At 34.0% G+C, this 22,856-nt stretch overlaps 1 protein-coding gene across 6 annotated transcripts in view; it reads left to right on the top strand.

Annotated features, from left to right (window-relative positions):
• Positions 1-22,856, top strand: part of LOC141521136 (centrosomal protein of 55 kDa-like) — an 83,956-nt gene that overhangs the window by 45,613 nt on the left and 15,487 nt on the right. For 5 of the 6 annotated variants that reach the window (XM_074233349.1, XM_074233346.1, XM_074233347.1 and 2 more), the window contains 3 exons: positions 2,069-2,264; positions 6,516-6,791; positions 8,976-9,044. In XM_074233349.1, coding sequence (XP_074089450.1) covers positions 2,082-2,264; positions 6,516-6,791; positions 8,976-9,044 — 528 coding nt within the window. In that variant the 5' untranslated portion in view covers positions 2,069-2,081. Of the gene's footprint in view, positions 1-377; positions 819-2,068; positions 2,265-6,515; positions 6,792-8,975; positions 9,045-22,856 lie in introns of those variants that run through there. The other variant, XM_074233350.1, reaches the window with a different exon arrangement.

The raw sequence follows: 22,856 nt of genomic DNA, 5'->3' as shown, positions 1-22,856 counted from the left end.
TTAATCAATCTTCCCTTTTATTATCCTGTCCTTTCTATTATTCCCTTCCCCTCCTATTTTCCTATTGGGTAATTTACATTTCCATAAACAATAGAGAGTGTGTGTGTATGTGTATATTCTTCCCTCTTTGAACCAATTTCTATGAGAATGAGGTTCAATCATTGCCCAAAATACTTCCTCCCATTTTTCCCTACATTATAAAAGTTTGCATACCATTTTTATATAAGAAAATTCCCCAATCTACTTCTCCCTTCCCCTTCTCTTAGTGTTTCCCTTTTTTTTACTCCTTCATTTTTCTGAAGATAATTGCAGTGTAATTCATATCCATGTTCTCTATGTAAACTTCTTTTAACTACCCTAATAATCATGAAGTTCTTAGAAGTTACATATATTATCTTAACTAAATAGGAATAAGAACAGTTTATCTTTATTGAGACCCTTATGATTACTAATTCATATTTACTTTTTTTTATGCTTCTCTTGGGTTTGAATGTCAGTTTTTCTATTCAGGTCTCATCTTTTCATCAGGAATGCTTGACAATCCTTTATTTTTTTCCTGTGAAGGATTATACTGTTTTGCTAAATACAACTTATTCTTGGTTGTAATCTAGCTCTTTTGCCTTCCAGAATATCATATTCCAAGCCCTCCATTCTTGTAACATGGAAGCTGCTAAATCTTATGCTATCCTGACTGTGTCTTCACAATATTTGAATTGTTTCTTTCTGGTGCTTGAAGTATCTTTTCCTTTGACCTGGAAGCTCAGGAATTTGACTATAACATTCCTGTGAGTTTTCATCTTGGGGATCTCTTTCAGGAGGTGATTAGATGAATTTTTTAAAAATTTCTATTTTACACTCAGGATCTAAGATATTAGGACTGTTTCCTTGATAAATTCTTGAAATAAAATGTCTAGGCTCTTCCTTTGATTATGGCTTTCAAATAATCCGATGATTCTGAAATTATCATGTTTTGAAATTTCATGGAGTCATTAGCTTCCACTTGCTTAATTCTGATTTTTAAGGAATTATTTTCTTTAGTGTTTGTACCTTTTTTTCCCCCCATTTGGTCAATTCTGTTTAAGTTTTATTCTTCAATGAATTTTTCTGTCTTTTTCACCATTTGTCCTATTTTGCTTTTTAAGGTAGTATTTTCTTCTCTATGCTTCTTTGACAAGTTGTTAATTACTTTAATGCCATCTCATTTGAACTTTGCCACACCCATGTGGGATTGATAGTGTAAGAGTGTTAGATGCAGAAACAGAGGATCACTCAATAAAGATTGATTAACTTGCCCAAGGTCACATAGTAAGTAGCACAGAGAGAGAACTGGAACCCAGGTCCTCTGAGTCCAAATTCAGTAGTCCTCATTATATCACACTACTTCTCTACTACCAATCATTACTCCTGGGTTTTTGCCTACTTGATTCTTTTCACCTTTGCATTCCATGCATATTGTAATTTTTCCTGTACAGTGTCTAGTCTTTATTTTTCTCACTTAAACCCATCTTCTGAAAGATAGCACAGAAGAACATTGCACTTGAAACTAAACTAAATGGTCTTAATTAAGCCTACTTAAAATCCTACTAAATGCCTACTAAAAATCTTACGCCATCCTGATCCTGACTGTGGCTTCACAGTATTTGAATTGTTTCTTTCTGGATGCTTGAAGTATTTTTTTCTTTGACCTGGGAGCTCAAGAATTTGACTATAAAATTCCTGCAAGTTTTGTGAAAATCATTTAACTTCTCTAATCCTCTATTCATCTGTAAAACTAGGGATAATAATGAGTATTCTACTTTCTTTACAGAGTTATGAAGATTAATAAGGTATTGTCTTAGTGCTTTGTAATTTGTAATGTGCAATAGAGATGTAAAGGATCACTTAACATTTTTTTCTGGGTTGCAAATATTCTTGGTTGTGACATATATATATGTATGATAGGACCAATGTATGATTTAAACACCTTTCCATTTTGAGTACTTGTTTTAGTGAGAGCAACTAAGTATGTATAGGTTTGAATCTTTCAACTAATATCCTTTTATATGTTTTTCATTCTTATTTTTCACAGAATATTCCAGAATATGTCCTCCAGAAGCCCGAAAGATTTCATTAAAAGTAAATGGGGATTAAAAACTAGCACTTGTAAATCTGAAACTGAACTCGAGAAGTTTAAGAAGGAAAACGCAGTTCCTAAAATGTCTGAGGAAGAAAATGCAAATGAAAAGGGAAGGCTGTCAGAAAAAGAAAGACACAGACTTCTAGAGGTAGATGGTTTCGACTTTTCAGTATTGTAATTAAATTATATGTTCTGTTCATTTCTCCCCTATCCTATTAACTTCCAGTAGTTCACCTTTGTAACTCATATGAGCAATCTGATGAAAAGGTTGAATAACATTGAGACTGCTTTAGAATATTCCTTTATTTTAAACATATCCAAAGGAATTTTAAGTTTATACATAATTCATTGAAATCATAAGGTATATATCAGATATAGAGTTGTTAGAAGTCATCTTATATAGAACATTCTCATTTTATAAGTGAGAAAAAAAAGTGAGACAAGAGGTTAAATAACTTACCATAAATATTGTGGAAGAACCCAGGTTTTAAAGTGAGATCCTAACTTCAAGTCCTGCAGGCCATCATGATAAAGTTTAGGCTTTGAGTAATGAATGAATTACTTAGTAAGACTCGGAAATATGCAGGACATATATGTTTTATTTACACAGGTACAAAGCTATTGTGTGCATACTGATCCTTAGGGGAAAAACAGCTAACAGGGAGATATACTATGGCTTATAGGGTAACAGGTAATGATGTATGTACTGGAAGGAATGGGGGCTGGAGCAAGCATGTCTAATGGGTTTTGTCAGGATGCTCAAGGATAATTAGCTCAGGTAACAATGTCTCACTTTAGATAACAGTTTGTTATCTTGATATTATTTGTTGGTCCCTCTCCTTATAGGATTCTTTTGGAAGCAGGGCCAGGTTGTATGGTATAGAGTTACCCTAAAAGAAGTTCTCAGAGACTAGGTCTGAACAAAAGAAAGTATTTACTTTTCTTGAGAAAAGGGCAGGAAAACTCACAGACATACCAAGAAAGTGTCTCAGAGAGCCATGTTAAGGCAAGGTGAAGCAAGTTTATATAGACCCTAACCATAGTACCCTCTCCCTAACACCCTTCTCCTTCAACCCTCGAGTGGGTCTCCAGAGGTACAGTCTGCTCACAGAAAATCTACCCCAGCAACAGACATAAAGAAAAGAATGAAATGTTTTCATAAAATTTTTCTCACCAGGTGGTGAGGTAACTTAAAGGGTCCTACTTACTTTCATAATTATCTTAACTAGAAAGAATGGGATCAGAATGTTTTCCCTGTCAACAAAAATAGTCTTATTGCAAAACAGGAGGCCCTGGATCTCTCTTGTAATGCAAAGTTTTCTTGACAAAAATGTTTCTTAAACCTGAGAGAAAATTCACCAGGAACTTTCCCACTCAAAGTTCTATCAAGTTGGTAAGATTTGGGTATCCAAGATAGTTTTTATAAACCTAAGGCCTGGTACAGGGATATAAACTTTTCCCAGGGCTGGAGCAAGACAGTTTTTTCTATCTCGGGAAAAATAGGATCAGCATAGAAAGGCACAAATTTAACTATTTGCTCTCTGCATCAATTATAAATTATATATTATTATATATTATTATGTTTTAGAAATGACTTACAGAATCTTTATCTCTACTAAGAAACCTAGTAAATTTCTTTCTAAATGTCTTCCATAATGTCAATACTTCACTATCATTTACATTTAAAATGCATTTAACCATATTTAATTGTAAGATATGGTTTTTCTTTTCTAAAAGTTTGAATGAATTAATTTGTATTTAACATTTTCATTATCAGCCATTTTCATATTTAAAGTACTTGACTTTTCCTAAAACAGATTCAGAAACATATCAAATCATTGTCATGATCAGATTCTGGTTCAGAGATAAGAGGGACACAAAAGTTTATTACACTTCTCCAAGTGGTCTGAGTTCCAGAAAGGAACTAAAATGACTAATAGAGGGATATGCTATAATTTAACTAGGGAAACTAGAAATGGTGTAATGTGCTAAAAGGGATTGGAGTATGTGTAAGCATAGTTTAATGGATTATGTCAGCATGCTCAAGGATAGTTAACTCTATTTGGCTAACAGTCTTGTTATAGCAATATTCTTTGTTTTCCTTTAGTTTCTACCTCTTTGTATAAGATTCTTCCAGCACCAGGTGGCCTGTCTAGCAGGCAAGATTCAGGGTACCCCAATAGTTTTTTTAACCCAATGTGCCTGGTTCAGGGAGATAAACTTTTCAGGATGGTATAAGACAGTTTTTTCTGTAACATAACATTCCAGGTGGGCAGCTAGGTGGTGCAGTGGATAGAGCACCGGCCCTGGAGTCAGGAGTTCCTGAGTGTGAATTTGGCCTCAGACACTTAATAATTACCTAGCTGTGTGGCCTTGGGCAAACCACTTAACCCCATTTGCCTTGCAAAAACTAAATAACAAAAAACAAAAAAACCCATAACATTCCAGGATACACAAATGGTCTTATTTTATTACCAAAAGGTCAGCATAGAAAAGCAAGAATTTAATTATTTGCTAGCATAATATTTTCTCACTGCCTAGCATTTCCTCTACATCATCTTCACTTCACCTCACATCAGAATTCATTTCAGATTATTTAATTAACAATGTGAAAATTTTATGTAATTATTTAGAAAATTTCATGTAACATATCTTATTATACCATAGATTATTATGAATTTGGATCATAACTTTAGGGCTGCAGAAAACTAAAAGAGCATTGAGTCCAACCCCCTTATTTTACAGATGAGAAAACTAAGGCTCACAATCATGACCTAGTAATGTTCAAGGCAGGATTTGAACTCAGTTCTTCCTAAATCCAGTGCTTTCTTCACCATATTGCTTCTCACATCTTGGCTTCCTTCTAGATAGTCTTGATTTTAAGTAAAGTTCTTATAAAATTCTAATTTATAAAAATTAGCTTTTTTAACTTTAGGAAGGGGAAGTTAGTTGGGATACTCTAAATATCTTCAAACCCTTTCAAGTCTTTGAAGACAGTAAAATTGCCTTTTTGTTTTCTTATTGTGTTTCTGATTTTTCTGCATAGACTTAATTAAATCCCCAAATTTTCTATTCTTGTATGACATGACCCATTCTTGCATTTCCAGATTCATTTTCCCATTCCTTTGAATATACTTTAGTTTAGCAATACTTTTTTTTAAAAATTATAGTACCCATGCATAAAATACTTGTGAGTCAACCTACTGAAGTATACTCATTACCTATATAGATTCAACTACAAGATGTTCCTGAAAGAAATGAACAACTTAAATGGCTGAGGGAATATTCCTTACTCATGATTAGACCATGATAATACAAAAAAATGATATTATTGAAGGTAATTTGTAGATTTATACCACTCAAACTACCAAAGGAATATTTTATAAAGATGGATAAAATGATAATTTAGAAGTGACTTTCAATCTAATCTAAATTTGAAAACAGGTTGTCTTCCTTCACTTGATCTAATCCCAAGTTAGCTTTCCCACACCATACTTTACACAACTGATATTTTTAATCGAGTTGATTACTTGTATTTATTGTGTTAAGTTATATCTTTCAGTTATGAATCATGATCATGTCACTTATAATAAGATATTTTAAATGGTCAAAATATTTAAGTGTAATGCTTATGTTCTTATGTTTTGAATAATAAATGGGTAATTGCTAGATGTAGCTATTCCTGTTTGTTTGCTATCATTACAAATTTAATAGAATGTCTTCTATCATTTCAATTAATAAAAATGTTGAACAGACTAGTACCATGGATAGAGTCCTTTGACACTACAGGCATTAATATGTCAATACTCAACATGTTAAATGTGAATACAGTTATCAGTAGGTTGTCATCAGCAGCAATTTTGTTTTTTCCAATTTGACACAGAAACTTTGAAATATAAGATCATTTATATAACTTAGTTTTTACTCTCCTTTTGTTATTATTCATATACTAAAGAAGACAAGCCTTCTTGGTTTTTTCTTTTCTCAACTAGCGACCTATTTTTGAATTAATTAGTCCAGAAGGGGAAATGGGGAAAATGTTTCTATAGCTAAAGGAAAAGCTACTGTTGTTATAACTTCCTTTAAATAGAAACTTCCACCTATTTACCTTTCTCTAGTTCTTTTCTAATTAAATAAAGAGGAATGATTTATTCCTGGGAATTGAGGTAAAAAAATTAGAATTGCGAAGTTCTTGGCTTTATGTATGAGATTATATTCTAATAACTCATATCTATTTCTTTACATATTTTTCAAATTAAAAATTTATTGTGTTACTAATTGAAAACTTTATGGTGACATTCATTATTTGGTCTTCATTTTGACATTTGTTTGTATCACATTGTTTATCTTGTTGTTTGATTTAACTTTGCAGTAAGATTCTTACTTTTTTCCTATCTAGAAAATATTTAGCCTTGAAAATGAAAAGGAGAAGAATAGTTATCATCTGGCGGAGAAAGAGAATGAAATACAGCGATTAAAAGACAAGCTGAATTCTAGAAGTAGCACCAGTTCATTACTGAATCAGTTAGAAGAAAAAACTAAAGAGGCAGAAATGAGAGAAAAACTTTTAAAGTCTTTGTCAGAAGAGACCGACATTCTGAAAAAGCAGTTGTCTGTAGCAAACACAAGACTTTCAGAACTTGAAAGCAAAGCCAATGCACTTCATTTATCACAGGTACTTAAATTTAAACAAGAACTTAGCATATGAATTTTAGTTCATAATCTAATAGTCTTAGAAAATGTATTTTGTAATTATAGAGTAACCATAATAAAGAATATAATAGAGATTATCTCATTACTTAGTTATTAGTTTCCTTATAACTTGAAACTAATTTCTTGAAACTGATTTCAGCAACCATTTCTTTTACCCCAAAATTATTCTTGCTGAACAACTCATTTGTTCATTTTCACATAAAAATGTTTCAGAATCGATACTGTATGAATGAGACATATATTGCTCCTGAGAATTTGAATAATTTAATTGAAGTGCATGGAAGAAATTAAATATTACTGTCTTGAATGAATGCTTGATTTTGAGAGTTTTTCTTTTCTTTTTGAGAGTGTTTTTCAATATGCATTGGTCACATGGAGACAAATAGATTTTATGTTGTTTCTATTTTATTTAGCAATTCTTTTGCTATTAATGTGTTTTAATTCATTTGTTTTTCCAATAACATGCAACAATAGTTTTCACAAATCATTTTTTGGCAAGGTTTTGAGTTTTTCATTTTCCTCCCTCCTTTTCTTTTCTTTCCTCTCCTCCTTGACAGAAAGCTAACTAATATGGGATCTATATGTGGAATTATGCTAAACATAGATTCCTTCCAAATGGAAGGGAAAAAACCATTAGCAAGAGAAAAAAATGATATAATACATAAGACAGTTTTTATGAAGATAGTGAGCTTTGGTCTGCATTTGAACTCTACAGTTCCTTCTCAGGATATGGATGGCATTTGCTATCACAAGTCTGAACTACTCCATCATAGTTGATCATCACCTAGTGTTGTTGTTAATGTGTAATGTTCTGGTTCTGTTCATGTCATTCAGCATCAGTTCTTGTAAGTCCTTCCAGTCTTTTCTGAAATCCTGTCTCTAATGATTTTTTATGAAACAATAGTGTTCCATCACATTCATATACCACAATTTGTTCAGCTACTCTACTCCGCAATTGATGGATATCCCCCTCAATTTCCAATTCTTTTGCTATTAATGTTTTGCATACATTACATTTTTCTCTTTTTACAACTGCTGGCCTGGGTGTTACGTAAGTCCAGAGTTAGCTAGATCTTTAAAAAAATCAGTCTATAGAAATCAAACCAAAATATTTGAATGTAAAATGCAAATATGAACTTTTAAATAGAAATTCTAATTTAGTCCCTGCATGGATTTTATAGTACTGATATTTGAGAGGTAATATAGTGTGGTGGCTATAAAGTCAATCTTAGAATCAGGGAGACCTGAATTCAAGTCTTCTCTCTAGCATATACTAGCCCATATGACTAATAATTCATCTAACCTCTCAATTATCCAACTCTCTCTAAAATACTAGCTTACACATGCATTGCTGTATGATCCTGTGGAGGGATTTCCCTACATTAATGGAATCACAGTTCCACACAAATTTTAAAAAGTCAGCTTTTTCAACCAGCATTGTATCTAGAAGTAATCTCTCCATTCTTATGCATTATCTTTGGTCTCCTTATCTGTTGTTATTTTACTTTGTTACCAAGGTATCATAGTTAGATACAAAATAAAATATAAATAAAATAAAAAATAAAATATGGAGTAAAGTATATAGAGCAGAGCCTTTAAAAAAAGTTTTTGAGCTTTTTAGTTAAAAAATGAAGTTTTTATTACTAAATCTTGAAGAACTAAAATAGATTTCCATTACTGACTTTTTATGATCTAACTTGAAAATTTAACTTTTTTTTAATCATCATCTATATAGTTAACAAAGTTATAAATAGACTTTTGGAATGAAATTTAAAAAAATAAGGTGTTTTCTGTCTTTGACATGACAATTTAATGTCTCTCAAAAGATACTTAAATTGTGCAGTGATTTTCATTTGGAGGAAAATCTTTAGGTTTTTTTGTGACCTATTTACTAGGAAGTTTGTTGTTCTGGTGGACTTCAGAGCAGCACAACATACCTGTAGAAAACTGCTTTAGCCAATATACTTAAGTCTCCAAGAGATCCTTATTCTACCTGCTCACTGCAATACTTTTATGTCGTGATGGTTTCTCAGAATATGGCAGACTGAGAAGTAAAGGTGCCTTTAGGCATGTGGAAATATACTAGATAAATTCATAAACTTTTGCTTATTAGTTTTAGCAGCTAATAACTTTGATTTATTTGTAGAGCATGGCTTCAAGTTTCACTGAAACATCTGTGACAAATATTCATGCAGTGGAAATACAACTGAAAGACGTAAGTTTAATGGACCTTTTCCTTTTGATGAGTTCTTTGTTTAAAGGGGAGTTTACATTCTATGGCAATTGCTGATGAGCTAGCAGAGTTAATTTTTATAAGACCACCATGCTGGTCTTGCTCCATGTAGCATAGAGAGGTTTATAAAGTTTGTCTGTTGCCATTAGTGGTTACCCAAAATTTCCCTTTCCCTAAAGAGTTCTATGCCTTCTATAATACAAGTTAATTGGGAGAATCTGTTTTTATAAGTTATCCTTTTATCTTTCACCTATGTATATTTTAATATATTTTATACTTGTCTCATTTTAAGATTTATATTTCGTAACTTGAAAAATGATTTAATCTTGTAATTCTTAGTCATAAAATGAAAAAAATTATGAAGAAAGTATGTCTTGCTCTTAGTCATATGTGATTTTATTCTAGTATCACACATGTACTTAAATAATATTTGAATAATAAAATTGTATTTTTGCATGACAATAAATTATACATGATTATTAACATAAAATGAATAAACTACAGAGACCACTGAATTTATGTTTATAGACCATCTTTTATTGCTTTGATATTTAACACATGAGGGTTAATAATAGCATGATTTGATTTATCAGACCAGCAGTTATCATTTGAGACAGAAAAAGTCTTTTAGGATTTCTGCTTTATTCTGACCAGTTAAGTACACCTTCTATGAAGTAAACCTTCTATGAAGTGGTTTTGCATTCTCAAAGGAAAAATGGAATCAATACTTCACTGTCAAAAGAGTCACAGTGGAGCAGCCCATCCTTTTGTCAAAGTGCCTCTTCTAGAGCTAATTGAATCTTTCTGTTGCTATTTGGGTCACTCAAAACATTTATTGAAGTGGAATGGAATGTCATAGAATACCATCATTAACAGTCATAGATCATTGCCAGGAAAATATTGGTATTAAAAGTGAATTTTTGCAACAGGAACAGGTTGTGATCTTAGAAAACACTATGATTTTCCAAATGTAATCTAGATTATCTTCTTCCTGTTCATATGGAGCAACTCATTGACCATCATGATCACCCAAGATTGCCTATTCAGTTGTCTTTGTTTTTTATCTACTTGCGTGAACTACTAACCTCTCAAATAGCCATGGATCATATTTAGGAGGTTCTTTAACACTTCTGAACTTTATACAATCACCACAATATTAACAACAAACTGGTACAACTGACAAACATCTTTAGCTATGAAAAATTGCTTCAGTTTATGTTTTGTGTGGAACATCATCTATGACACTGTCAATAGTCTTTTGGTGAGGGTGGCCAGGTGGCATAGTGGCACTGGAGTCAAGAGTACCTGAGTTCAAATCTGGCCTCAGACAATAATTACCTAGCTGTGTGGCCTTGGGAAAGTCACTTAAGCCTATTGCCTTGGAAAAAACCCCTAAAAAAAGTCTTTTGGTGAGTATGTTTCCCTGATTCTTGCCACATTTAAGGTTCATATTCAGGAGTTGTTTGTATAATTCCATGTATCCTGTCCTCTCCTATGATCTTTAAAATTTTATTGAGGCCTTTTGATGTCACTAGCTCCATTTTCCAAAATCCTCTCTACTACCCCCAATCTTCTCATGTCAAAAAACTAAGCCCAACTGACTGATAAAAGGATAATAACCAATAGCATATGCAATAAATATTTGTCACTACTAAATGACAAGTAAATCTGCCACCATCTCACCATCCCACTCCACCCCTTACCTCTCTTCTCTGAATTCTTAACTGAAAAGAGAGGGGTATTTTTTTTATTATCTTGGTTAGATAATATTGTTTAACCAATTCAAGTTCACTTGCCTTTTAGTGTTTTATTTTTTAATTTATGTTATTTAATTAGTTATATACTCCTGCTTCTACTTTCTTCATTCTGCATCAGCTCATATATTTCAATATTCCTCTGAATTCTTACATGTTTAAGCATAGTTATTATATTCCATTCCACTTATGTATTTGTTGAATTTGTTGAATCATTCACTAATCAGTGGGTACCCATTTATTTTCCAGTTTTTTTGCTACCATTAAAATACTGCTTTTAGTATTTTTATATATATATATATATATGTATGTATGTATATATATACATATATATATGTGTATATATATATATGGGACCTACTTTGAAAAAGCATCAGTTAGGTGCTTATTCTATGCCAAACACTAGGCATAGAAATACTTAAAGATAATTTCTGCCCTCAAGGAACTTTCATCCTAAAAGGGAGAGATGGTACATTATGAAGCATCTAAGTAGTAGGCACCTGGCCTGGTCTGACTTCAGCTGTGTGATTCTAGGCTAGTCACTTAACCTCTCTAGGTTTCTCATCTGTTAAATGGGATAGAGATTTAATAATTGTTTATTGTTTGATTAATGGCAGCATCCAAGTTTGTTGTAAGGATCAAATGAAATAATCATTGTAAGGTACTTAGCTTGCCACATGGCTTGATAAATGTTAGCCAGAATTAATTATTTAAAATTTTTATTATTCTAAAGGATTGATGGTCAGGGATGGGCACTTTGCTTTGAAAAGTTTCAGGAATGGTGATTGGAGCTCTAGGGGAGTAGATTGAGAGGTTAGTGATTTTTTTCATAGTTCTAAATATTCTCCACAACAGTTAGGCCAATTGACAGCACCATCCATCAGTATATTAGTATGACTATTTTCACATATTCCCTCCCAATATGAATTTGTTTTTTATCATCCTTGAGGAGAACTCTCATACTTGTTTTAGTTTGCATTTCTTGTATAAGTAACTCGAAGAAGTTTTTCCCCTCATCATGGTTGCTGTTCTTTTGAGAATTTTGTTCACATCATTTGACCACTTATCTAGAAAGGGAGTAGTCTAATGAGTTTACAGCAATTTCCTGTAGATCTTTTATGTCAGAAAATTGATGTAAAGTTTTCCTATACCCACTCAATAATTTTCTCCTGAGTTTAGTGTCATTGATTTTTGTTCCTGGATGAGCTTTTTAATTTTATATAGTAGGAATTCTCTTTTATGTAACTCAGGAATTTCTTATGGCATAGGAGACAATTTGTAGGAGGAAAATACTATGGTTTTTTCTTGCACTAAGGAATTAAATTGTATTTTTGTAATCAGCAAACACACAGCAAGGTATCTACATTGTTGGTAGGTGCTTACCTAGATATCACCATCATATATCTTTTACATTATTTATTCTGCCCTGCATCTCTCATTATATTCCAGAAGTTTCTTGAGATAAGTTTCTTTCTTTAATTAACTTTTTTTTTAAAAAAAAATAACTAGATTTTTTTATTGTACTGAGAAATTGTTGTCCAGAGTCATTATTTGGTCTGGTTTTTTTTAAACTTTTATCTTTTTTTATTTTATTTTATTTTATTTTTTTAGGTTTTTGCAAGTCAAACGGGGTTACGTGGCTTGCCCAAGGCCACACAGCTAGGTAATTATTAAGTGTCTGAGACCAGATTTGAACCCAGGTACTCCTAACTCCAGGGCCGGTGCTTTATCTGCTAGGCCACCTAGCCGCCCGTGGTCTGTTTTTTGATATTTATTTTGAGAGCATGTTCTATCTCCTTTGCTATCTAAACTGGCAATGACTTCTCCTACCAGAAGGGTCCTATCACTGATTTCCCTTTATTTGAATATCAACAGCAGGAACATACACACACAAACATAAACTCATAAAATTTAAAAACCTATGAAGAAAGTAGGATAGGAATACAGTTTCTATTGTTGACCATTCACTTATACCGTTAGCTATTTAGACTGCAATTTTTCACTCTACAGTTCTCTAAAAGTTCTTAAATAATTCCCAGTAACGTTTTTGTAAGACAAGGTTAATTCGTGGGAGGCCTTTGGTGTACTGATACAATCTTCGAATGTTGGTAGTCTGACTCGCATAACTAACATCACCTTTGAAGGTTTAGTAGCATTCTTTTTCTGTCTAGGACCACTAATCTATGTAGGGTCACACAATTCTCTAGTAGTCTGGAGTACAGTTTTTTGTTTTGTTTTGTGACACAAGAAATAGAAAGCATTTTATTTAGCTGCACTTTTAATTACCTGACTCCCATTCATCTATATCTATAAGAATTAGTTCTAGATCATAGCCACTTAAGAGGAAAGAAAGACAAATGAAGACTTGGGGACTTCAGTTTATCATTCTTGAAGTGACTAGGTAGGCCTAGATCACCTCTAAGGTCCCTTTCTTTTGGTCTGTGAATCTGATTACAGAGATAACCATGGTGAGAAGATATTCTTCTTTTCTAGAAAATACCACCATCTTGTGGCCTTTTAGAATATTGCTTTTCAAGATTTTTAAATCATTATGTATTTTAGTAGCATATGTGTATTATTGCCTCAGTACATCACCCATATGCTAGTTAAAGGTCAGACAAAACTCTATATTGTTTGAAAGTCAATTCTTAGTAAGGATCAATATCAAGGACATCACTCTCAGTGAAGGACTCTTGGAATATCGCACTGCCTCTCAAGTGTACTCAGTTAAAAGCTTTACAGAAAAGTTGCAAGATGACAGGGGAACTCATCTTTAATCACTTATATATACAGTTAACACGTTTGCTGATAAATAAATCATTGAATCAATATTTTTGGTTATCACCACACCTAGATTCTCCAGATTCTGGAGTATGGGTATTCAACCTTACAGCTCTTCTGGGCCTTGTTGTTCAATAAAAATTTGTCAAGGGTTACAAATAGAACTGAATATTTTTTATAACTACAATGTAACTCATTACTAACGCATTTAATAATAAAATGTAACAATGTAATAAAGTATAATTTTAAAAAGGAATGAGTATAATAAAACATTTACTTTTTAAAGAAAAAATAAAATCATGACATTTTTTCTTTTGGTTTTCGCAAGGCAATGGGGTTAAGTGACTTACCCAAGGTCACACAGAGCTAGTAATTACTATTAAGTGTCTGGGGTCAGATTTGAACTCAGGTACTCCGACTCCAGGACTGGTGCTCTATCCACTGTGCCACCTAGCCGCCCCTAAAACATGACATTTTTTTAAAAGATTTTATTTATTTTGAGTTTTACAATTTTTCCCCTAATCTTACTTCCCTCCCCCCACCCTCCACAGAAGGCAATTTGCCAGTCTATATTGTTTCCATGGTATACATTGATCCAAATTGAATGTGATGAGAGAGAAATCATATCCTTAAGGAAGAAACGTAAAGTATAAGAGATAGCAAGATCAGACAATAAGATAACAGTTTTTTTCCTAAATTAAAGGTAATAGTCCTTGGTCTTTATTCAAACTCCATGGTTCTTTCTCTGGATACAGATGGTATTCTCCATTGCAGACAGCCCTAAATTGTCCCTGATTGTTGCACTGGTGGAATGAGTGAAAACATGACATTTTTAATGTTAACAATAAACCTATTTTTTTGATACCAGTGCTTCTATATCTGGTTTGATAGAGGTTGTAGTGATGTGAAGAATATTTTCAAGATGCTCATCTGAAATTTTTGTTCTATTTTTACTTTTTGTATGCATTATACAGGAAAAAAAGTTACTTGTAAACATATGTACAATCCAAAAGAACCGTCATGAATAGGACATGTTCATAAAATGCCAGCTATTTTTCTTTAGGCAATAAAGTTAATTGAATAAACTTTTCTTTAAGTTGCATATCTGATTGCAACTCCATTCTATTTACAAGTTGCCTTGTATTGATGTCAGCTGAGAAGGTAGTAGCAAATATACTGAAGTGCTTTTGGTGTTTTCCATAATCTTGAAATCTGTTCTCAAACTCTTGTGACAAAATAGCAATTTAGCTAACTGTTACAATTACAATGAGTTATATAATGTTTTAAAATATTCTAATTCCTTTTTGCATATATTTTGTTAAAAAAAAACCAAACTCCAGTAGTCTGTGAGACCGCACAATGTTAGTTTAATGATAAAGTTGAGTCGTGTTAGTTAAGGGTTCAGCTGGTCCATGAAGTTGCAATGTTAGCCCATTTGCTCACCATGCCTTCATTTTCTGTTTACATGATTATGATTATGCTGCATGAATGCGCTTTAAGGGCCACACCACAATTGGATGCATCTGATCTAGAGGGATGGTGCCTAATTATCAAAATATTTAGTTCCAACTGAATCATCCACTGTAGAGTTCATGTATAAGCTCCTTCGTGCTTTTTACCTAGTCAGATGTAAACTCTATTTATATTGTTCCCCAAAGAAACAACTCATTGAAGTAGATTCTTTCTTTGGCTTTGTGATCTTTTTTAAGAAAAAAGTTAAGAAATTTTGAATCTAGTTTTAGGCATGCCTCAGCCATTCAAAGATATGGGTGACTAGTTCTATAATTTAATGCTCACTGTTTTGCCACACTTGATACAGTGGATAGTCCCAGAACTGCTCTAGCTTAAGACCAAAGGACTCAGAGTGAGTTAGATCTTCAATACTGAGTCTATTCCCTTGCTTTTGGAGATAATAATACTGACGTCCATAGTGATTTGAACAAGAATACACCAGCAATAATTTGGACATAAGTCCCCAGACTCCAAATCCAGTTCTTTTCTTTCTACAATACCATTCTACCTCTTCTGATAATCAAGAATCCTAAGTTCAGACAATTATAGTATTAAGGGATAAAAAAAAGGTAATAAAGCTGAAGCAAAGCATTACCAGATTTCAAATTATTCTGGAATGATAATTATCAAAATATTTATTATTTGTTAAAAAGCAGAACAATGAAATAGGATTTGCAAAAGAAGATATCAAACAGAAGACTAGTGACTCCCTGTTTAATGGCAAAGGAGTTTAGCAGAAAATGGTTTTAAACCAATATCTAGTATATCACAATAAGCTCCAAATGGATGTGACAACATGTGTAAGACATCATGAAAGAATTAGGGAACAAAAGACAGTACCTTGGCTAGGGAAGATAGGACTTATCTTAATTGGCAAATTAGTCCCTAGGAAGTATTGGAAGTCAGATCAATTCTCACTCTGTAAGCTCAGACTCAGAATTGTAAGAGGGAACTCCCACCATTTATTTAGTTAAAAACACATCTGAGAAGGAAAACCCTCTAATATCCTCCAAAATGTCTATGTAGCTTTTCCCCTGGAGACATTTATGATGGAAAGTTCATTACCATTTGAGAATTTGTATTTCACTTTTGTTCAAATATGGTTGTAAGGAAGTTTTTCCTTATATGGAGCCTCTATGTAGCTTCCTCGTATTGCTCCTAGTTATGCCCTTTATATTCAAATAAAACAAGTTCAGTCTGTCCTCTCTATGACAGCCTTTCTGTTTTGTCCCTCTAAATCTTTAAATAATTTAAAAATTCTCAAAATATTGCCAAACTGAAAATATATTAGATACAGTATGGCCAATACGGTACAATCATAACTTCCCTCATTCTGGATAATCTGCTTTAATTGTTATATATTAAGGCAGCGTAAGATAGCATTCACTTTTATGGCTGTCATGTCACCTGTTGACTCACACTGAGCTTTCAATCCAATAAAACTCACATCTTTTTTACACAAACTTTTTAAAATCATACTGCCTCTGTCCAGTTGATTTTTTTTTAGGGTTTTATTTTTTGGAAGGCAATGGGGTTAAGTGGCTTGCACAAGGTCACAAGCTAGGTAATTATTAAGTGTTTGAGGCCGGATTTGAACTCAGATACTCCTGACTCCAGGGCCAGTGCACTCTCCACTGCACCACCTAGCCACCCCTCCAGTTGATTTCTTAACTACAGTGTAAATCTTTATATTTTTCTCTACTCAATTTAAATTTATTAGATTTATTAGAGTCCATCATTCTAACATCTTTTTACATTTCCTATCATTCAATAAATTCAGCAATTAAAAGAAAATACAATACTAATTGGATAGATTTCCTAGCTTTGTGTCCTCTGCAAACTTGACAAGTAATTATATCATTATTCAAGTCATTGAAAAAAGATGAACAGAATAGAGCCAGATGCCAGTGACATTCCACTATTTTCTCCAACTTGATATAGATCTGATAATCACCACTTCTTGGGTCTGATCATTCAACTAGTTTCAAATGCTTCTGATTATTATACTTCAGTCCCTACTTCTCCATCTTGCCCATTAAAATCTCATGAAAGACTTTATTAGATTCTTTGCTGAAATTTAAATATGATTTGATTTCCCTTATAATTGTAGTAAAAAGGAAATGAATCAGTCTGTTGTGACTTGTTCTCAATGAACCCCCACATAAACTTGTAATCATCACCATTTCCTTTTCTCCATGTTCATAAATTGTCTCTAATGTGTTCTAGAATTTTTCCAGGAATCAAAGACAAATCCACTAGCCAGTCTTGAGGGGGAGAAACCCACCCTTCAATTCTCTTCTCTCCATTCCCCCACCCCCATCCCCTACCATATTTGTGTACAAGTGAAATCAGGCAGTGTGATTAGAAACTTGTATCAGGACACTTGAGTCCAATCCTGCCTCTTACCAACCTTGGACAGATCTTTATGCCATAAACAATACCATAGAGATTTATTTATTATTAGATGAGTTATGATCTATGGTCTATATTTATTTTATTTTATTTTTTTAGGTTTTTGCAAGGCAAATGGGGTTAAGTGGCTTGCCCAAGGCCACACAGCTAGGTAATTATTAAGTGTCTGAGACTGGATTTGAACCCAGGTACTCCTGACTTCAAGGCCGGTGCTTTATCCACTATGCCACCTAGCCACCCCTATGGTCTATATTTAAAGAAGAAATTCCCACACTGGGAACTCCTTATGTTAGCACAATCATATATCCTCATTTTCTCACCTCACGGAAATCAGCTCTGGAAGTGACTAAGCATGATCAAAACTATGTAATAAGAAAAATAGATCAATGAAACAAGGTAAGAAAAAAGAAACTATTGAATAGGAATTCAGTGACTCCCTCTTTAACATGAAGGCTGGGAAAACTGCAAAGCAGTTAAGCATAAACTAGGTTTAGACAAACGTTTTTACATCAAACTTCAAGAATAACCTGGAAGGATAGAAGAAAGGAAGGAGAAGGCACATTATTCTGACTTGATGATGTGTGTAGTGAATATCATGAATTAAATTTATGTGTTCATAAGAACCTCATATATTTTAGTACCAGCTGATAGAGCCTCTACTTGTCCAAATAGCTCCTTTAGAATTATTCATCTCTCAGTAGTACAGCCATTCCCTCCTTCAACCACAGTCTATTCACCCTTTTCCCAAAATGTGATGCCCAGGACCCTAGGGTAAATAGAAGGGACACATTTTTCATAACTACTAACAGAAGAACCTACAGCATGTATTCTCCCTTGTCTATAGCAAATATAGCTCTAAATTTTAATATGATAATTGTTCTAAACAATAAGAAAAACAATTTTATCTTCGCATAAACTTTTATTGATGATATCAAGATACACATTTCATCTACAGATGGTTTGTACATTGGTTCCATTTTACAAGATTTTCTTAGTAATTACTATTGTCAAACAGGAGCCTTGAAAAAGATCTCACAGCTACACACCCGTATTTGTACATCCCTATTTGTTTAGTTCACTAATGCCCTTGTGAATTCATCACACTGTTTCCTATAACAGTATTTGTAAAAGCTTGACTATGAATCACATGATGTAATACAATAAATGTCATATTTTTATAAGGTTCTGAAACCTCAGAGTCATCTTCAATTCCTGTTTTCCCTTCCCCTGTCTAAGGTCTAATGATTCAGCTTCAGCAGTGTCTCTTAAGTCTGCTCCCTCCTATTCCATTCTCATTGTTATCCCTTGATATATATGTCTTGGCAATTGATTGAATGTAGGGATGAGGTAGAGGAAGGAATCACTAACTCCCAGGCTTTAAGACTTGGGAACTGAATTGATATTGATTTAAATAACAGAAATAGAGAAGTAAGGAGGCTTGGAAGGAAAGATTACTTTTGAACATATTGAATACGAGGTATTGGGAAGGAGAAATGGAGGACTGGAACTTTGATTAAGAGGTCAGAAAAAGATAAAGATTTGGTAGTCACATAGATGCTTGTGAGTAGACAGTAATTACCAAGAGATAGATATATAGAGGGGAAAGGATTGGAGTCAGAATAACAATTCACAATTCCAAAATATTTTAAGTTGTGCAAAACCTACCATTAGGTGGAAAGGGAAAAATGTGATTTTACCCATTTTACAGATGAGGAGGTTAAATTTCAAGAAATTATGTGATTTTTCCTTTGATCACAAATAGTAAATATCTAAGGTGGGATTTGAACTTAGGTCAACCTGACTCTTAAATCTTTCTAACCACTGTGCCCTATGATCATTGAATGCTCACATTTGGAGCATGGAAGAAGGAAGAAGAGTCATCAGAGGAAGCAAGTGAACCAGGAGAATGCACTATCACAGAAGTAAAGGAAAGGAGACCCATTTCAAAGAGAGATGTTACAGATGTTACAGAGGTGCTAACTCTGAAGGCAAAGAAAAGGCCATAAGCAATAAAAAGATTACTAGTAACTTGAGAGTAGTTTCAGTAAAACAAATCAGAGTAGAAGCCAAATATCAATAGATAGCAAGGTTGTGTATCCAAGTGACTACAGACTACTCTTCTAGAAGTTTAGTGGAGAGTGGAGGGAAGAGGAGGTATCTAGGATTTGGAGGATTTTTTTTAGGTAGAAGGAAGGGAGAATATTAGTAAAGAAAAATTGAAGATGTAAAAGATTTTAGAAGATGAAGATAGACACTTTTTAGTCAATAGCAAAGGAAGAGGGCAAGTGAAGATTTAGATAAAGATTTAGGGTGCTGTGAATAAAGAGAAGGAGTTATTACTAGAGATAAGAGACAAAATTGACAGAATTTTAGAAAATGATTGGACATGTGGGGAAGAAGAAAAGATAAATCCCCATGGTTTCCAATCTGGGTTCTAGTGGAGATGGTAGTACTAACAAAAGAAATAGGAAAAATTTGAGAGTTGCTTTAGAGGAAAATAAGATGGATTTGGTTTTAGACATGTGGAGATTGAAATGCCAGTGCAACAGTAGTGGGGAGGGAGGTCTAGTCGGTAAGACTGGAGATCAGGGGATAAATTAGGAATGGATAAATAGATTTAGGAATCATCTTTAGAAATGATTGAATCCAAGGGAATGGACGAGATCACCAAAGTAGAAAGAGACAGGGTCCAGGTTAGAGCCTCAGAAAATACTCTTCCTTAGATGATGGGAGATGGCTAAGGCACCATGGAGGATCAGTCAGATTGTAAGAGATGAACCAGGAGAGAGTAGTGCCGTGAAAGCCCAGAAGGGGAGAGACTATCCAGGAAGAGAAGGAACCATTGGTTTCAAGAGCTGCATTTAGAGCAAGAAGAAAAGGTATTGAGAAAAGACCACAGGATTCACCAAGAGATTAACAGCAGCCTTTGAGAGAATAGTTCCAGGAGAATGGTGGACTTGGAAGCCAGATGACAAAATGAACCAGAGACAGGTTTGACCATTTAGCAGTGAAAGTGAGAGAGCTGAATGGGCCCTTACCATGTCCCTCACTTTGTGCTAAGTACTGGGGAGAGAGACACAAAAGTGAGACATTCTTCAAGAAGCTTATAGTCTAAAAAGGGAAGACAGCCTACATAGGGGAATAGTGCCCAAAGAAATCTGAAAAACAAATTTTAAAATACAACAAATATCATTATATTTTATAAAATTCTGAACCTTGGAGTCATTTTCAATGCCTGTTTCAATGCTCCTCATCTAAGGTTTAATGATTCACCTTCAACAGTGTCTTTTAAGTCTGCCCCCTCCTTCTGAAAATTTGAAAAATCACAGGGATGATAAGTGGAGCCATAGAAGAATTGACTGAAATATTTTCTAATAGATCATAGGATTATTGCTATAGAACTGGAGGCACCTTGGAGACTTATCTATCTCATTAACTCATTTTGCAGTTAAGTAATCTGAGGTTCAGAGAGGTCAAGTGACTTGTCCTAGGTCACACAAGTAGTAAGTAATAGAGTCAGGATTTGAATGCAGGTGCTTTTTCCAGTGTTCTTCTCCCCTACACCATATTATTTCTCTTGAGTAATGACAGTAGCAATTTAATTATGGTTCTAGAGGTGGAGGGCAGCAAGGTGACTCAGTGCATAGCATGCTTGACTTGAAGTCAGGAAGTTCATCCGAGTTCAAATCTGTTCAAACACTTATTAGCTGTGTCATCCTGGGCAAGTCATTTCTCCCTATTTGCCTCAGTTTCTTCAAATGTAAAATAAGCTGGAGAAGGAACTGGCAAGCCACTCCAGTCTCTTTGCCAAGAAAACTAAATGAAATCACAAAGAGTGGGCAAGTAGGGTGGCTAGGTGGTGCAGTGGATAAAGCACTGGCCCTGGAGTCAGGAGTACCTGGGTTCAAATCCGGTCTCAGACACTTAATAATTACCTAGCTGTGTGGCCTTGGGCAAGCCACTTAACCCCATTTGCCTTGCAAAAACCTTAAAAAAAGAGTGGGCAAGTGGTAGGAAATGGATGGGAGACAGGAAGCCAAGAGGCAAGAAGATGACCAGGGTAAAATGTTAAGCATAGGTAAAGCTGGCTGTATTTGGAAAGCCATATTCCAGTTGAAAAATGATTACAAATTATCAGAAGATCTTATGATGAGTAGGCAGGCACAAAGAATTCAGTGTCTTCAGGAAAGACAAAAATCTGTTTCCTGAGGACACAAGCTAGAAGGAGTATGAGAGGAAGATCTGTAGGATAAAGGAGAATTTTTAAACAATTCATTTAGATTCACAAAGTTTACTAGGAAAGGGAAAGGAAGGACAGAGGAGGCTAACACCAGGAACCTGGGTCATGCTGAGCAGCACAGAGATGAGAATGTGGGTAGGATAGTGAATAGAGGGGTTTTTCAACAGTGACTGTAAATCACAGGATGTTATATATCCATTTGGATTCTCACTAATCTCAAACATCTTCAAGCTTCATGTCCACTGGAGTGTCTTCTCTTCCCACCCCAATGTTTTCCCACTCTGCCCTCCCCCCACACTTCCCTCCCCCCAAAAGGAACTAAAAAATATTGCATTTCATAAAAAAAATCTGCTAAACTCTGCTTCTTGTACATTTAATACTGTTAACACTGCATGGGAGAGCACCTGGACCCAAAGCAAGAAAGGGTCAGTAGGAAATCCCTCTTCCCCTCTCCCCTCACAAGATGAATCCAGAAGACTCTTATTGTATGGGCTTCATTGATACACCCTGAACTTGACCATAATACTCCCAACTGCTTAGGATTTTCTGAAGGGCCAAGTGCCAAATCTTCATGATTTTGTAGGATCGTCTTGCCAGAACCTTCTCTTTTGTAGTAGAGTAGAATAATTGGTTTTTAATCAGCAAATTGTTACTAAGGGAATTATAATGCTGATTCATGCCTCAGATTATCAGAATATAGTCAGCCTGTTTTTCTACCTGTACATGGTATATTCAGCTGAGATAATACATGCATTTCTCCCTGGTAAATTTTCATTTCTGGTTTTTCTTCTTCAAATTACTTGACTTATTTTTTAGCCACCTTACCTAGTCATCCTTTGGTGTTTCCTCAGTAAATGCAATTATATTTTAATAGTAGCAAAACAAAAGATAATTATTTTGTTATCCCCAAATGCCTTTACATAATTGTGAATTTTCTAGTATTTTGAGTTATGGTGCTATTCTCTATGGACTTGAACAACATAGACATAAATGTATAATAATTCATCTCTTTTATGGAAAGAGTCTTGTTTCCCTTCACATTTGACTATAATAGTCTTATTCTTACTAGTTTATATAGTTACTAATAAATTTCTG

This window comes from Macrotis lagotis, chromosome 4 (assembly GCF_037893015.1).
Source record: "Macrotis lagotis isolate mMagLag1 chromosome 4, bilby.v1.9.chrom.fasta, whole genome shotgun sequence".
In the NCBI taxonomy this organism is placed as follows: Eukaryota; Metazoa; Chordata; class Mammalia; order Peramelemorphia; family Peramelidae; genus Macrotis; species Macrotis lagotis.
The sequence above is the reverse complement of the archived record's forward strand: the minus strand, read 5'-3'. Positions and strand labels throughout refer to the sequence as shown.